Genomic DNA, 18,442 nt, shown 5'->3' with positions numbered 1-18,442 from the left:
GAACTCCTGACCTCAGGTGATCTGCCCACCTTGGCCTCCCAAAGTGCTGGGATTACAGGCATGAGCCACTGCACCTGGCCGCCTGGCTAATGTTTAAAAAATGTTTTATGGAGATGGGGTGTTGCTATGTTGCCCAAGATGGTCTTGAACTCCTGGGCTCAAGTGATCCTCCCACCTTGGCTTCCCAAATTGCTGGGATTGCAGGTATGAGCCACCATGCCCAAGCTGAAAGATGCCTTTAATTTGGTTGTTGATTGTGGACCTACAGTCAAGCAGTCAACCCACAGGGCTCCTTGTTAGAGAACAGAGGACTCTCCTTCACACTGGATCCAAGTTCTTCTTCTCTCCCTGCTTGACCATGCCTCTCCTTTGCATTGGAGAGTGTTAAGGTGGGCACCCATTTGACTGTAATCACTGCCCATCTTTATGACCTGAAGTGCCATATTTCAAATCCCAGAAAAGCAGGTCATCAGCCCATGTTGTAGGCCCTTTTCTCTCCTAAAATAACTTTTCCACTTTTATTTATTTATTTATTTATTTCATGTCCAACCACAGCAGAAACTGCTTCAGGAAGCTGAGCGTTCCCTGTCTGTGAGGTCATCTTAGAGGGGACTGGATGACCACGTGGCTGACTTACAAAGCCACTGTCACTCTACATTTATGAGTCTGTGTTGGTACATATTGGAACCTGTGTGAAAGCTGAGTTAACTTCTTGCTCTTTCAGCCTTCAAAGACCCTGGACAGTGACGAGGACTCTCCCTTGGTGACCCTGTCCTTCGCCCTGTGCACCCTGGGGAGGAGAGCTCTGGGAACGGCCGCTCACAATATGGCCATCAGGTACCTGTGGGAAGAAGTTGGAATCTCTTAGGTACAGGCACCAACTTTTACATGTTTGACAGATTTTGTCAATCATTTTCTTTATTTTGAAGCTGGACTTATTATACTATTTTCAGATAGTTCTTTTCATAATAAATTATGTTGGGCCTGCAAGAACATTTTTTTGATCACTGCTCTTTTGGAGTATTTGATTTGGAAATATCATTCACATGGAAGAGTCAAGACCCAGGGATTCTGGGTATAGGACCTTCTTTGTTACAGAGGTCCTTGTAGATTTGATGGGAAGATTCAATGAAATCATGCCTATGAAGTGCCTAGCCCGGTACCTAACAGAGTTGGTGCTCAATCAGTGTTAGTTCCCTTCCCCTAATTGTCTTCATAAAAGAAAATCCTCACATGTGCGCTCTAGTCCAGACCCTGCTTCACCCCGTCTCCTTGGGGCGCTGTTGAATTGGATGCTCCTTCTGTTTTTCAAACCCTTTCTCTGTTGGGTCTCTCCCCTCAGTGGGCAAATAGCTCATGTCTGTCTTTTTAAAGAACAAAAACAAAATCAAACTCTGCTGGCTCTCTGGCACCCTGTGTCACTCAGGTGGTGTTGTCCACTAAAGAAACAGTACTCATGCCAAACTGCTCTTAAAATTTCATCCATCAGCTTCAAATCACCCAAATCAGCGGCCACTGCACAGATGTCCCCTATTTTAGCACTATGGGCCGTGGTGCTGAACTCTGCCTGCCCACAAGGTGGAATCACCTTGATGAGTGGTTCTCAACCCCACGTGCATATTAAAATTTCCTGTCAGGCTTTTAAATATCCTGATTCCCAGGATATTTAGTCAATTCTATCAACACGACTGTGGGTGGGACCACAAATTCCAAGTTTCAAAAGCTCCCAGGTGATGTCAATGGGCAGCCAAGCTTGAGAACACAAACCTAGGGAGCTTAGAGAAGAAAGGGTGCCTCTACGTAGCTTCTGCCCCATCCCCGGGATGTTTTCTACTTGGACTTGCTTCATTGTGTCTATATTATATTGTTGATGGTGCTCTGCAAAAGGGGTTCTTTTGATATTGACTTGAGTGAGTTTTGTGTCGTTAGGTGGGATTATAAGCTTGTTAAGGGCAAAACCCACCTGTCTATTTGTTTAGCAACCTTCACAGTTCTGGGTTGTCAGGTAACCAAGCCCAGGGAGACTTGTTGACGGTGTTTCCGAATGGCCTTCTTGAAAGGGGCAGCTATGAATCTACACTGGTGGCAAGGTGTTGGGAGGTATCATCAAGTAAGAATTGTGAGTTGATAAAGGGTAAAGTGTTGTGGCTGGCAGTGCTTTCCATTTCCCTCTGGAGGCAGTAGCCTGGAGTCACCAAGAGAGACAGGTAAGGGCGTAGTTAGAATTTCCGATATCAACTACTCTTTCATCTCCCACGTCTCAGAATTTCATGATCCTTTTTACAGGTGAGAAATGCCAAAAGTCTGACCCTTAAAGTCGCATGTTAATGCCTATTTTAGGCCAATCTCCTGGGGAGGAGCTGGCTGGCCTCCAGTCTCTCCCTGTCCTCTTACCTGACTCAGTCCCACACTGGACTCAGGGCATTCTCTTTGTGGCCATCTGGGACTAAGCTTGATGATTGCTGCGGGTCTAGCAGACGACTCCTCTGTGGGCTTCATAAAACATGATGATGTAGCCCCCAAGATCAGGCTCCTTATTAAATTGTAAGCAGAGAACAGTGTTTGAGAAGGGCTTCATAGGATCTTGCACTTAAAATCACAAAATGACTCTTGAGATATTCGTAGCACCTGGGAAGATGATTTTAAAAAGCTCTTTTGTTGGATCAATTTGAAATGTCTTATAAACTTCAAGTTGCAAATATTATTTCATATCTAAGACATTTTCAAAGGCTTTTTTAGTCTTGTTCTTTGTGTAATTTGTTCAGATATTCCTGATCCAGGTGTTTCTTGTTTGGTCCGCTTTATTTCTTTTTCTTTAATTAAACGCCATGCTTACCAGCTGCTTTTTTAAACTTTGTTTTGATGGGACTTCCTTTGTTTCAGATAGTTTCTCATACTCGATATCAACTCTACTTGCTGCAGACATGGTGATGAGGTAACTCTGGGGAGAATCCTCTCAGTATTCTAGGGAAACACTTGGTTATTTGGGTCTGGTTCACTTCACTGGTTCACTTTCACATAGAAAGATCCTCCAAGACACTTTCCTTTCCATTTTTTTTTGCTTACAAAAGACAACTTCTTTTACATCCCACCCTAAGCCCATGGTCTGCAGTCATGAAGTTCTGACCTGGTTGGATGTGCCTGGGGATCGGGGTGGAGGATGCAGTGGGAGGGGAGGTTGGAGCCTGGCAGGGCCCCACCGCTCTTCAACCGACAGCTGGGATTTCTATTTAATCTGCTAGGGTGCCATAAATAGTTTGACTTGAAAAAAATAGTCTCCAGAGCTCAAACAAATTTTACGCGTAATTTTTATAGATACTGTTTAGGGAAAAACTCTCAAACCATGTTTTTCCTCTCTTCTCACACAAAAACAACAACACTCATCAACACAGAAGACTTCTGTGGCCCCAAAATATATGGGATTTCTCCCTGCAAGCAAGCAGCTCTGCACACTAGCTGGCTGTCCTCCAGTTCACTTCTGACACTGACCACAGCTGGTGTCAGATCCCACAGGTTGAAGGTTGAGGCCCACAAGTCTGGGCCGCCCGAACTTCTGACCGACTGGCTTCTACATGAGGGGTCCCACAATTCCCTCTTTGGGGTCAATTAGTTTGCTAGAGCAGTTCACAGAATCCAGGGAAACACATTTACTGGTTTATTATGAAGGATATTTTAAAGGATACAAATAAACAGCCAGATGAAGAGATGCATAGGGCCAGGTCTGGAGGGTCTTGAGCACAGGAGCTTCCATCCCTGTGAAGTTGGGGTGTGCCACTCTCCAGGCAGGTGGATGAATTCTTCTTCACCTTCCTGTCTACCTGCACATGTTCACTCTCTAGAAGCTCCTGGAACTGTGTGTTCTTTGGGCCTGTTATGGAGCGTCATTGGTTGTCCATGACTGAAACTTGGACAGCTGTGCAGAAATATGATTGGGCACAAAGGGCTTTACCTAAACCCAGTAAGGCCGGTCTGCTCAGATTCTTCTTGGCCTCTCTGTGCATCATTCTTTTCTCCAGAATATGGGACAGGGCCCTTTCTGGAATGAGGGTCTTATGACCCACTGTCAGATTCGAGTCTTGCCTTGGCCAGGTAAAAGGAGAACAAGAGATCACAGAGAGAGATTCTGTTTCATGAGGCCTGCTTCTAAGGCTGGAAGTGCCCCCGCATTATAACAAAGGACTATAACAAGAGTTGTGGGAGTTATAAGCCTGGAACTGTGGATGAAAACCTATCTATCTATCTATCAAATCATAATATCATAAATAATAATCAAATAATAAAAATTTAATATATTTAATATTAAAATAAAATCATTATATATATGTAAAATCATAATATCATAGATACACTCAAATTGCTTTGCTTTCCAAAAAAGCTGTTCCAACGTGCACTTTTAACAATAGTGTTTTGCCATGTGCTCACTAATGCTGGGCATTCCATTGCTTTGGATTTTTCTCGTCTCTAGGTAAATGTGTGCAATGGTGCCAAACCCCATTTTCAATGCTAAAATATTAGACTCATTCCCATTCATGTCCAGATTGTGCTGCGATAGGCAGAATAATGGCCTCCAAGGATGCCCATGTCCTAATCCCTGAAACCTGTGAGTAGGGATAAGAAATGATATCTTGTTCTTATTTGAACTTACATTTCTATTAACAGTAAGGAATAAGAATCTTTCCTCATGTTTATTGGTCATTTATATTTGGTATCTCATCATTAATTAATTAGTAAAAATTATCACTGACTTGAAGTACCACTTTTGCTAGATACTACATCCCCGTACATAAATGGAGTACCTCTGGGTTTGCTTCTGTTAAAGTGCTCAATTTGTCTGTTCTTACGATGCCATACTGTTTTGTTTACTGGAGTGATACGTTGTTTTGACATCTGATAAGCCAAGTCCTCCTGTCTTTACTTTCTTCTTGTCTTTTATAGTTTTCTGTTGGCATGCTAGTCTTGCTCATTTTCTCTTCAAGGTAAAGTTTTAGAATTTCCATTGGAATTTTGATGGAGATTATATTTAATATACAGATTAATTTGAGAAAACAAAATGAGCATTATTTAATAATGTGGTGTATCTTTCTGATTGCTCAGTTTTAAAACTCCTTTGGTAAAATTTTATCATTTTTGGAGATTTGTAATTTCTTAATGAGGTTATTTCTAAGTATTTTACAGTTTTGTTGTGATTGTGAACAGAACCATTTCTTCTCTCACATTTTCCAATTGGTTACTTCTAGTGTCCAGGAAGTTATTTTTAAAGATTTATCCCATTCTGAGCACGTCTACTGAACTCTGTTGTTAACATAATAATATTTCAATTAATTATCTGATTTTCTGGTGGAAAGAAAAACATATCTAAAAATGGTGACAGTTTGACTCTTTTTCTTTTCAAGGTTTATAACTCCATTCTTTTTCTTAGTGGACTGGCTGAGGCCCCCAGCACCACTTTGCAGTTCGGCATCTGATGCTGCACTGCTGCTATAACAAGTTACAACACACTTGGTGACTTAAAGCAGTATGCATTCAGTATATTTCAGTCTCAGAGGTCAGGGGTCGTAAATAGATTTCAGCAGACTACAGTCATGGTGTCTTCAAGACTGTGGAGCTTGCATCCCCTCCAGAAGGAGGCTCTGAGGGGAAAATCCGTTCCCTTTCTAGAGGCTGCTTGCATCCCTGTGGCCTCTTTCATCTTCAAAGCCAGCAGTGTTGCATCCTGAAATCTCTCTGACTTGAACACAGGGTCCTGCCTTCCTTGTTCACATCTTTATGATTACATTGGACCCACCCAGATACTCTCCTCATTTTAAGATCCTCAATTTAATCACATCTACAGAATTTCTTTTGCCTTGTAAGGTAACCTACTCACAGGTTTCAGGGATTAGGACATGGGCATCCTTGGGGGCCATTATTCTGCCTATCATAGCATCCTTGGCCTAATCCAGACATTAATGGGAATGAGCCTAATATTTGAGAATTGAAAATGGGGTTAGGCACCATTGCACACATTTACCTGTGTAACAAACCTGCACATCCTGCACATATACAATGGAACTTAAAATTAAAATTAATTTTTAAAATGGGGTTTGGTTTAGGTTTCTATGAAACCACTGTTATGAAAGCAGGGAGTTTCTTTTCCTAGCTTGCTAAAGCTTTATCAAGAAAGGATGTTGAAGCTGAGCGCGGTGGCTCATGCCTGTAATCCCAGCACTTTGGGAGACTGAGGCGGGCGGATCACCTGAGGTCGGGAGTTCAAGACCAGCCTGACCAACATGGTGAAACCCTGTCTCTACTAAAAATACAAACAATAGCTGTGCCTGGTGGCCGGCGCCTGTAGTCCCAGCTACATGGGAGGCTGAGGCAGGAAAATTGCTTGAACCTGGGAGGTGGAGGTTGCAGTGAGCCAAGATCGCACCACTGCACCCCAGCCTGGGTGACAGAGTGAGACTCTGTCTCAAAAAAAAAAAAAAAAAAAAAAAAAGAATGTTGAATTTGTATAGAACTGGGGGCCATAATTCAGATGATATTATTCTTCTCCTTTAATCTATTAATGTTGTGTTACATTAGTAGATTTCCTCATGTTGAAATACCCTTACAATTCCCAGATAAACTCTACTTGGTCATATTACTGTTTTTATATAATGATGGATTCAATGTGCTAATCTTTTTTTTTTTTTTTTTTTTTTTTTGAGACGGAGTCTCTCTCTGTTGCCCAGGTTGGAGTGCAGTGGCGCGATCTCCACTCACTGCAAGCTCCGCCGGGTTCACGCCATTCTCCTGCCTCAGCCTCCTATGTAGCTGGGAATACAGGCGCCCACCACCGCGCCCAACTAATTTTTGTATTTTTAGCAGAGACAGGGTTTCACCGTGTTAGCCAGGATGGTCTCGAACTCCTGACCTGGTGATCCGCCTGTCTCGGCCTCCAAAAGTGCTGGGATTACAGGTGTGAGCCACCGCACCCAGCCTCAATGTGCTAATCTTTTACTTAGTATGATTATATTCAAGTGCAAAGTAAGAATGGCTCATAATTGTGTATGTTTGCATAGTGCTCTATGGTTGTATAATTTTTATATGGGGAGTATGTCCTTAGGTGTACTGTAGGAGACGCAACAAGTCATTCTTACATAGTTAGTGCTAAAGGACATCAGGTGATGGTGAATGCTGGCTTCCCAGGTAGGTCTTAAAGATACGCTTCACTTGACCGCTTTGTTGGGGGAAATGTCTTGACTTTACAAAAGTGACATAGATTTGATGGGTAGTCCTGAAGAAAGAAAAATATATGCATGCAAAATTAGGGAAGATGAGTAAATTCAAAATCATCTTAAACGAGATGCCAAATACAAGTGAGCAACAAACTACCTTTGTCTAAATTGTCTTTAAATAAAATGTTGATATGTTATGGAGATGGAATGGGTTCATATGGATGTGACAAGAAAACACTTATTTTTTTAGATTTAAGGTTTGAGACATACCTTCTTGGAAAACTGTGTCTCCCACTGAAGAAAGCCATCCAGATATAATGAGATGTTTTAGTAGGAAGTCAAAATAGTTTCAGTGACTACAGAGGCTATGAGCTGGTTGGATTATTGTCTTCAAATACATGAAAGGCGATGAGGCGGATTCTAGCTGATGCTCCATCTATAGAGGTTAGGAGAAGATGGCTGCATTTTACAGAAGCAACAGGTTTGTTTGTAAAAGAAAATTTACTGACTCAGAGTAGAGTAAGCTTCTAAGAGGATAGAAAATTTAAGGCACATTTGATCTTGAAAAGTGATAGGGAAACAAGCCAAACCGAAGTGTGCTCTGCCAAGCCCTGGCATGCTGCCTTGTGGCAGGAGGTCACTGTTGTGGTCTGAGGTCACTCCATCTACCATCTACACACTCCTCCCACCCACAGCGTGTTGAGGAAATATTCTCTTCAGAAATCTAGGACATCATCTCAACTTCTCCTCCTGAACTTCCACTGGAGATGAGGCCTCACACTGGGGCCAGCTGTCATGTCACAGTGGATCATCTTGTAAAGGAAATTAAGGTCCATTTGCTAGACTAAGGAAACTCAGAAATCAGAATCTGATAAAGTAAACAGGATGCAAGATCTGACCTAGGAGATTAAAATCATGTTATCAGCTAAAATCACAATCTTGGAACATGAGAAAAATATCTAAGTTTAAAGCATAGGGGGAAAAAATGATAGCCTATAAAGGAGCAGAAGTTTCTGGAACCTTAAATTCTAATGCAGTGTGGCAAGGCCCCTCCCACCCCAGCCTGGCGTGTGGGCTTTCCTCCAGGTTCCAGCTCCCTGCTTCTCTGAAATGTCTTGGCATCTTTAGGAGACCGCAGGTTCTCTGGTCCCGTAACTCCAAACCTCAGAATCACCGAGGGAGCTTGATCAGAATACAGACCCCAAACTCCATCGCAAACCAGTGACATGGACTCTCTAGATCTTGGATTTGGAAATCTGTGATTTTGAACAAGTTGCCGAGTGATTGATTCTTCTATAGCCCACCCAGCCCTGGTCCTCAGGCCGGGCTTATGAAGGATTTTGCACCAGACAATAGTAGTTGATCTGCTTGACGTGGAGCCTCCGAGCAGAGAACTATTGCTGCTAAAACATCATGAGGTGAAACATACTTTAAAAATATATTTTTAATTAAAATTTGCATTTCTGTTATCTCTCTTTTGTTAAGTATTATTTCACACTTATGATTTATTTGAAGCAATATCACCAATATCACTGAAATCCTTTAGCCAACATAATTTATTTCCAGTGATTATATGAGATTCTGCAACTCAAACGTGCTTAGTTTGAAGCCACGGTGGCCTGGATATTGACTGCTGAAATATACGAGTTCAGGTGTGAAAATAACAATAACAGTATCAGTGAACACTTATAGCGGTGCCCACTAGGTACTGGACAGAGTGCTAATGCGAGTGAGGAGAGTTAATGCATTTCGTCTTCTCTGAAAGCATGAGAGAGGATGAGACAGGTATTAATGGCTCGATTTCACAGCTGGGATATCTGAAGCACAGAGAAGTGATTTGTGCGGGTCTCACCACAGAGTCATGCCCAGACTCCAGTGTCCTCGCTCCTACTGGCCACGCTGTCCCGCTGTCCACAACATCTCCCAGCAGTTAATCTCCATCTGCTCTGCAGGAACGCACCACACTCCCCCCAGCTCTGCATGGACACTTCCCTGGGGTGGCCCAGCTGCTCCAGGGCATCCACCTTCTCACCTATGCACACTTCCTTGTGGGCCTGTCCTGTGCTGGGTTGTGATGCTGAGAGCTGCTGACGGCGCCTGCTGCAGGAGTCATGGCTCTGATGCTCAGTGTGGCCCGAGCTCAGGGATGCTTCCCCTCTGGGATGGCATCTTGCCCTTTCCTGCCAGGCCAGTGCCTTTCCCATAGGAGGTGCTGCCACTGTGCACCCTTGATACCCAGCTCACTTGGACACATCTACTGAGTCATTGAGGACACAGGCTTTGATCCCATAGGACAAGGTGAATGCTGGACACTGGGGTGTATTTGGAATTGTCCCACCCCCTCACCAACAGGCACCCATTGTCCGCAGACCCCACTTGTGCACTGGGTCACCCATGGAAAGAAATTCCTAGCAAGACCCTCACCAAGTCTCTAAATATGCCTGGCAGTAATTGATCATATGAGTGAACACAGAAAGAAATTGATGATAATGAGGGCAAGAGACAAGTATCAGAGCCAAGATTTAAGCTTCAGTTTGGAGCTCCTGGCTCCCGTCCCTCCAACCCTGTAGGCCCATATGCTGCCTCTCGGTGCAGCACCTGAACTCTAGAGGAAGTGAAGCACCTTGGAGCTATTTGGGGGACATCACGTGTTCTTTACTGAGTGTTCTTTCTGAATGTTCTTTACCAGGTAGGAGAGAGCTGGGATCCCAGCCAGGGGTGGTCCTGATTTTAGAGCCAATGGAGTAACTTCCTGGATAAAGAGTTTATGAAAGCAGTATTAATACACTCTCAATTCAGGGTCTGTGCAGAGTATACACACCAATTAGGAGGGTGAGATGGGGATGAGTTCAAGAACTATACTCACAGCGCTTTCAGTGTTGTGGCTCAACTGAAGCCTTTAAAGGGATTAGTTCATTCTCACACAGCTCTGAGCAGGCCTTTAAGAAGATGACTCAGGGCCAGACGTGGTGGCTCACACCTGTAATCTCAGCACTTTGGGAGGCTGAAGCGAGTGGATCTCTTGAGGTCAGGAGTTCGAGACTAGCCTGGCCAACATGGTGAAACCCCATCTCTACTAAAAATACAAAAAAATATAGCCAGGCATGGTGGCAGGTGCCTGTAATCCCAGCTACTTGGGAGGCTGAGGTGCGAGAATCACTTGAACCTAGGAGGTGGAGGTTGCAGTGAGCTGAGATCACGCCACGGCACTCCAGCCTGGGCAACAGAGAGAGACTCCATCTCAAAAAAATAAATTATAAAGAAGATGACTCTGGTTACACATTATAAAAGCAACTCCATGTTTGCTAGAGAGGTAGGTAGCCTGGAAGCAGCTGTGGGTTTTCTTCTGTGCTTCTTCAGTGTGGCATAAAATACTGAGTATTTGTTCCAACCCATCTTACTCTCTTTCTCAACTTTTTCTGGCCTGTTTCTTCTCATATGGCAGGGCTGTAATAATTACATCATGCATCTGTGAGAATGAGAGGAGCCTATGGACTGGAAAGCACTTAGTAACCCACAAGTCACCATACAAATGGAGAGTGTTTCCTTCTGTTTCACTTTTAGTTACTCAGAGATGGTGCTAGTCATCTAGAACACTGTGCTGTTTTGTGTGTGTGTGTGTTTTAAGAGACAGGACATCTCTATGTTGCCCAAGCTGGAGTACAATGGCTACTAACAGGTGCCATCAGAATGCACTACATCTTTGAACTCCCCACATCAGCCTTCCACGTCGCTGAAACTACAGGCATGTGCCACTGTACACGCCTTTGGATCGTTGTTTTTGTTTGGGGAACTACAGCAGGAGAGTGTGGTCAGGAGCATGGGATTGACTGTGAAACCGGTGTGTGGTTGCTGGATTCCACAGAGAGGAAGAAGGCACACATGAAGAGACCTTGCTGCAGTCCCCAAGGTAGAGATGCTATCTGAGCCTGGGACAGTGACTTAGGTAGACGGGCACACACACTCTCAGAGTATTTCTGTTACTAATCCGTAAACTTGGGACACCCAGCCAGTAAATCACACTTAATTGTTTACATATGTTCTACAAGCGTTCCGTTTATGGCAGTGCGCGGCAGCAGAAGGCGCTTCACAATGCTAATCTGTAAATAACATAGTATGTACAGGCCTGTTTGGCAATTAACTAAAATGAACAAATCAGTCATTGTGCTGGAGATCCCCCTGTGAGTCCTGCAGAAACTATCCCCACATTAGAGCTGTTTCTTTCCTCATCCCAAAGTTCATTAAGACTTAAGATAAGGACCCCATTGTCCAATACTTGGAGACTTCTCCTCCACTGCTGCTCTGTCTTTCTGAAGAAGCAGGGTTTCTCAGCAGCAGCACTACGGACATTTTGAGCTATAGGGTTATTTGCAGTGGGGGCTGTCCTGGGCATCGTGGAAATGGCGCCAGCCTCCAGCCAGAGAACAACCATTTCCAGGAAAGTTGTAAACAACTGTGCTTTGCACGGAGGCTCCAGCCTCCCCTCTACACACATAACCACCAGCTATGTCACCGAAAGTGGGTGAGGAAGCAGAAGAACAGCAAGTGATGGATTCATTCTGCAATGAGTAGCGCAGTGTTACAGCCTACGCAATATAGTCCAGCTTTTTCCAGTTGAAAAGGAAATGTACTCAAGTGTTAGCTCCTCATCATCATCTGAAAGCATGACATTTTTCTAGTGCTGTTTTTATTTATGACAGTATTTAGCACTTCCATGGTGCCATGGAAGCTAGTGCCAGCTTATCTCAGTGCCATAGTCTTTGGTCTTCTATGTGTGAACATGCTCCCCTAACACACGATTACACATGTGCCAGGTTTTTTCAGGGCCCTGCCTGCCCTCTCTGCCCCTGTGTAATCCCACACCACTGACTTCCCAGCTGACCGACTATGATAAGATGACCTGCTTCACTGACATCCTCCACAGGGCTGGGAGTGGGGGCTGTTTTAGTCCCCAGGAAGGCCAACCTTGAATGACTCAGATGCAACACTATTTCCCAGTAATAAAAGCCCAGCTCCAGCTGTTGGCCTGAGGGTGGGAGCCTGTCATTTCTCAATAGAGCTTTGAAAAGACATAGCCCTGTGAAGCTCCAACAGAAATGTGCTGCAGGTGTCCCGCAGACCTCTGCTGCTGCCCACCCCCGCTTGGCTTGTCACAGCTCACCACCTTCCCCCTCTTCATTCTCTCGGGGGAAAAAACCCAGGTAATGAAACACCTTCCTTTTAGGATGCCTTGATCTCTCAGGTGCTGGGGATAATATCCCCAATCTAGTGGAATTCTAACTCAGACTTTGTTTTCTACATTGAGAATCATTTCAGTAATGGAACAGCAGGAAGCACCCCAATGTCTCATTTTCTCTGAAAATGGAAATGACAAGGAAAATATCCATTGTTGGTGGCCTTCGATGGAACTCAAGCCTCTTAGAAAGGCTGGTGAGTGAGCAGTTGATGGCTGCTGGGCACATGCAGCTGGGCAAACACTAGGCTGATGCCTGCAATTCCTGGCTCTTCTCTTTTGTCTGTGGATGTTGCTCTGGGTGTCTGGGTGTTCATCTTCCTTTTCCACTATCCCCATCTCTACATCTGGAGAAAGCTTTTTCTCTTATGCGTATGCAAGGCCATTCTGCGCAAGTATCATGCCCCTCCGAATCCTTTCCTGAAAAAATCCCACCCATTTTTCAGGAGTTAGCTCTCTCATTTTAGCACGCAGCTCCTATCTGAGGCTGGGAGCATTTCCAAATGTTTTCTGTTGAGAGCAGGTAGTGGTCATTATTCATGTTTAGAAGCCTCCATTCTCGGCATCAGCCTACCTGCAGCCTGACTCTGCTGTTGTAAAACAGTCTTCTTGGTGCCTCTTAGGCAGTTGCTAAAGCTCACGACCCCAGGAAGCTTTTGATAGCTTCTTGGATCTTTTTCTGGAAGATTCCAGGCTCCTCTAGGCCACAGCACCCCGAACCCCACCTGACCAGCCCCTGGCTGTTCCCGTTTCCCACAGTCTGCTCTGAAGCCGTGAAGCCTTGGCAGCCTCTTTCTCAAGGGAGTCCTAGATATTAATGATAGTGGTACATCACATTGAAATGCTAAAATAGCAATCAGTGGAACTATTTCCCTGATGTGCAGGTCTAATGCGCTGTGTTGAATCAGAAGCCTTGCTCAGTGAGCAAACTCATTAAATCCTTAGGAGGAGCCGTCCTCAGAGACTGCCTTCACACACATGCCCTGCTCATCCTGTCCCAGGCCGGCCCTGTCAGGGACGCTGTTTCTTGTACTTGCCTCGTAACTACCTCTTGGGGATGTGAGAGGCCAGGGTTGTAAGAGGCCGCTGCCGTAGAAAATACTTATAGAAAGAAAACACAGGAAAAAAAGGAGAAACTCTTCTTCCTCTCCTAGGAATGTAGGATGAGTTGCTTTCCCAAACCTACTCCCCAGGTTCATCCAAAATTTAAAGGCCCCAGGCTCTGAGAGATTTCCCTTGGGTGATATCCCTGTTCTTCATCCTGGCAACTCTGAGTCATGTGTGGGAAGTGGAAGCGAGGCAGGAAAATCCTAGGAACCGGAACACCCGAATAATCTTGAAAGATCCCTCTTTTTAAAAAAATATGTAAGTGTGTGGAGCTATAATTTTTATATAATTGAGTGTTGGCCAAATACGAAAGACAATTGAATTGGATTCTTTTTTTATTATTATTATACTTTAAGTTCTGGCATACATGTGCAGAACGTGCAGGTCTGTTACATAGGATACACATGCTGTGGTGGTTTGCTGCACCCATCAACCTGTCATCTACATTAGGTATTTCTCCTAATGCTATCCCTCCCCTAGCACCCTACCCTCCAACAGGCCCCGGTGTGTGATGTTCCCCTCCCTGGGTCCCTGTGTTCTCATTGTTCTACTCCCACTTACGAGTGAGAACATGCAGTGTTTGGTTTTCTGTTCCTGTGTTAGTTTGTTGAGAATGATGGTTTCCAGCTTTATCTAGGTCCCTGCAAAGGACATGAACTCATTCTTTTTTATGGCTGCATAGTATTCCATGGTATATATGTGCCACATTTTCTTTATCCAGTCTATCATTGATGGGCATTTGGGTTGGTTCCAAGTCTTTGCTATTGTGAATAGTGCTGCAGTAAACATATGTGTGCATGTGTCTTTATAGTAGAATGATTTATCATCCTTTGGGTATATACCCAGTAATGGGATCACTGGGTCAATGGTATTTCTGGTTCTAGATCCTCGAGGAATCGCCATACTGTCTTCCACAATGGTTGAACTAATTTACACTCCCACCAACAGTGTAAAAGCATCCTTATTTCTCCATATCCTCTCCAGCATCTGCTGTTTCCTGACTTTTTAATGATTGCCATTCTAACTGGCATGAGATGGTATCTAATTGTGGTTTTGATTTGCATTTCTCTGATGACCAGTGATGATGAGCTGTTTTTCATATGTTTGTTGGCCGCATAAATGTCTTCTTTTGAGAAGTGTCTGTTCATATCCTTTGCCCACTTTTCGATGGGGTATTTTCTTGTAAATTTGTTTAAGTTCATTGTAGATTCTGGATTGTAGCCCTTTGTCAGATGGATAGATTGCAAAAATTTTCTCCCATTCTGTAGGTTGCCTGTTCACTCTGATAGTTTCTTTTGCTGAGCAGAAGCTCTTTAGTTTAATTAGATCCCATTTGTCAATTTTGGCTTTTGTTGCCATTGCTTTTTGTGCTTTAGTCATGAAGTCTTTGCCCATGCCTATGTCCTGAATGGTATTGCCTAGGTTTTCTTCTAAGGTTTTTATGGTTTTAGGTCTAACATTTAAGTCTTTAGTCCATCTTGAGTTAATTTTGTATAAGGTGTAAGGAAGGAGTCCAGTTTCAGTTTTCTGCATATGGCTAGCCAGTTTTCCCAATACCATTTATTAAATAGGGAGTCCTTTCCCCATTGCTTGTTTTTGTCGGGTTTGTCAAAGATCAGATGGTTGTAAATGTGTGGCATTATTTCTGAGGCCTCTGTTCTGTTCCATTGGTCTATGTATCTGTTTTTGTACCAGTACCATGCTGTTTTGGTTACTGTGGCCTTGTAGTATAGTTTGAAGTCAGGTAGCGTGATGCCTCCAGCTTTGTTCTTTTTGCTTAGGATTGTATTGGCTATACAGGCTCTTTTCTGGTTCCATATGAAATTAAAATATTTTTTTTCTAATTCAATGAAGAAAGTCATTGGAAGCTTCATGGGGATAGCATTGAATCTATAAATTACTTTGGGCAGTATGGCCATTTTCATGATATTGATTCTCCTATCCATGAGCATGGAATGTTTTTCCATTTGTGTCCTCTCTTATTTCCTTAAGCAGTGGTTTGTAGTTCTCCTTGATGAGGTCCTTCACATCTCTTGTAAGTTGTATTCCTAGGTATTTTATTCTCTTTGTAGCAACTGTGAATGGAAGTTCACTCATTATTTGGCTCTCTGTTTGTCTATTATTGGTGTATATGAATGCTTGTGATTTTTGCATGTTGATTTTGTATCCTGAGACTTTGCTGAAGTTGCTTAATCTTTTGTTTTAAGCTTCACTCTTTTGCCTCTTCCTCTCATCATAAAAAAATGGTGGGATTGGGAAATGCATGTTCTCTGAGAACCTAAAGGATCCATTTGACGTTTTGTTTAGTTTTATTTCCTCTCTCCATATTGTGGTTGAATCCAATAACATAACCCCAAAATGATATACAGAAATGCAAAGAAGAAGAATAAAGGCTCCTGCATTATTCTGCAGTTAGCATCATTTTCTCTGGGGAGCTGGTAGTCTCTAGAGGATTATTGGGGTAGAAGAACCTGTGTTTTAGCACTCTAACTTTGAGTGGACATGTGAGGCCAGTTCTGACCTGAAATCCTAGTGTCACATTCAGCAATCAAGTACTTTGGTGGCTCCTAGAATGACTGAAGACAATGCCCACACCATGACACTAGCACTTATGAGGGCCCAAACATGGGCTATAGGGGTAGGCACTTGGTGCATTGGGGTGAGTCCTGTTACCTTCCTTTTCTTTCTGTATCAGCCTAAATGTTAAGATAATTCTGGACAAATGGGAGTCTCAAACCTTGCTCACAATGACAGGATTCTGCACATTCATTCCATGCGAATTAACAGTAGTTAGGACTTTGTTTTGCAGCCTGGATTCTTTCCTATATGGCCTCCATGCCCTCTTCAAAGGTGACTTCAGAATAACAGCACGTGACGAGTGGGTATTTGCTGACATGGACCTACTGCATAAAGTTGTAGCTCCAGCTATCAGGATGTCCCTGAAACTTCATCAGGTAAAAACCTATTTATGTATGTATGTATGTATGTATGTATGTATGTATTTATTTAATTTTTGAGATGGAGTTTTGCTCTTGTTGCCCAGGCTGGGGTGCAATGGCATGATCTCGGCTCACCACAACCTCCACCTCCCAGGTTCAAGCGATTGTCCTACCTCAGCCTCCCAAGTAGCTGGGATTACAGGCATGTGCCACCATGCCCAGCTAATTTTGTGTTTTTAATAGAGGTGGGGTTTCTCCATGTTGGTCAGGCTGATCTCGAACTCCTGACCTTAGGTGATCTGCCCGCCTTGGCCTCCCAAAGTGCTGGGATTATAGGCGTAAGCCACTGTGCCTGGCCAAACCTATTTTTTTTTTTAAAGTATCACTCAGCTACTCAGGAGGTTAAGATGGAAGGATTGCTTGAGCCCAGGAGTTTCAGGCTGCAGTAAGCTATGACTGCACCACTGCACTCCAGCCTGGGTGACAGAGCAAGACCCTGTCTCTTGGGGAAAAAAAAAAAAAAGGATCAGCCTGAAACTTTAGGGGAAAAAATGGCCTTTGAAAAATATGGTCTCTTTTCTCTGCACAGCACTGTAAGTGAGTTTATTACTTAGGTAACTAAGCATTGAAGCCGTCCAGATATTCTTGACTTTAGCCAATGGTGATTTGCCCTTAAGAGCAGCTAGGACGTGGTGATACTCCACTGGGAGAAAGACGGGTATTGTGCAGAGACAATGACTTAGCAAAAGTGCCCAACCTATATCTAAAACTATATCCAAAAGTCAGAGGAACCTAAGCCATGAAGCTCTTTTCTAGGCATATTCCATTGGTTAGTGCAATGAGTTAAGAGGTATCTTCTGTGCCGAGCTCAGGATTTGGAAAAAGAACAGGAGAGAGGAAGATAAGGAAAGGGCTTAGCTTTGGAGGTCACTGGACAGTTGCCACCTACGTGCTTCCCGGGGGTGAGTTCCTCTGATCCTTGCCCAGCCCCCATCCACACTTCTTTCCACCAGGACCAGTTCACTTGCCCTGACGAGTATGAAGACCCAGCAGTCCTCTACGAGGCCATCCAGTCCTTTGAGAAGAAGGTGGTCATCTGCCACGAGGGTGACCCGGCCTGGCGGGGCGCAGTGCTGTCCAATAAGGAAGAGCTGCTCACCCTGCGGCACGTGGTGGACGAGGGCGCCGACGAGTACAAGGTCATCATGCTCCACAGAAGCTTCCTGAGCTTCAAGGTGATCAAGGTATGGCAGCCACGCTTTCTGGGTTCCCTGTTGGCTCACATCTCTCTATCTGAGAAGAAATAGAATGGTGGTGGGCAGGGGGCCACTGACACAGGAGTCCCTGTGCCAGCATCCTCTGTTCAGAGGAATGTTCTGGAAGGAGCGCTGGTCGGCAAGTGGGGCAGGGCATGGCATCGGGCTGGGTGCTGCGTTCCCCTGGTAGGATCACCCTCCACCTCACAGAGCCAGCACACAGGCACAGACTTTGCCAAGAAGACCCAGTAGACACACATGTAGGTGAGAGTCAGGATATAGCTTATTTGTAGAGACTTTTTAATTCTCTAGAACCCACACCTGTCTCTCATAACCCGTTCCTGAATCCAATAGGCCTTATTCCCAATGGCTCTTTTCATATAGCTTCAAATCACTAAGTGAAAACGAAAACTATTTTCTTTGCATTCTCTCTCAGTTTCCCCATGAAGATGGCATCATATCCGTCTTGCAGGATGGCTCTTCTGGCTTGACTGTGAAAAGAGCTTTACACCAAAGTTTTGTAGTCACAAATATTCAGTCCCAGAGTCCTGCTCTCTCATTGTAGTTAAAAACCACTAGATCGGCCAAGGCGGGCGGATCACCTGAGGTCAGGAGTTCGAGACCAGCCTGACCAACATGGAGAAACCCTGTCTCTACTAAAAAATACAAAATTAGCCAAGTGTGTTGGTGCATGCCTGTAAGCCCATC

The 18,442-nt window shown here is 44.2% G+C and overlaps 1 protein-coding gene across 1 annotated transcript in view; it reads left to right on the top strand.

Annotated features, from left to right (window-relative positions):
- The window catches only part of PCNX2 (pecanex 2), a 312,991-nt gene that overhangs the window by 275,771 nt on the left and 18,778 nt on the right, over positions 1-18,442 (top strand). The window contains exons 28-30 of the mRNA XM_007989814.3: positions 725-837; positions 16,349-16,493; positions 17,492-17,722. Of these exons, the coding sequence (XP_007988005.3) occupies positions 725-837; positions 16,349-16,493; positions 17,492-17,722 (489 nt within the window). The remainder of the gene's footprint in view (positions 1-724; positions 838-16,348; positions 16,494-17,491; positions 17,723-18,442) is intronic.

Source organism: Chlorocebus sabaeus, chromosome 25, assembly GCF_047675955.1.
Source record: "Chlorocebus sabaeus isolate Y175 chromosome 25, mChlSab1.0.hap1, whole genome shotgun sequence".
NCBI lineage: Eukaryota > Metazoa > Chordata > Mammalia > Primates > Cercopithecidae > Chlorocebus > Chlorocebus sabaeus.
The sequence above is the reverse complement of the archived record's forward strand: the minus strand, read 5'-3'. Positions and strand labels throughout refer to the sequence as shown.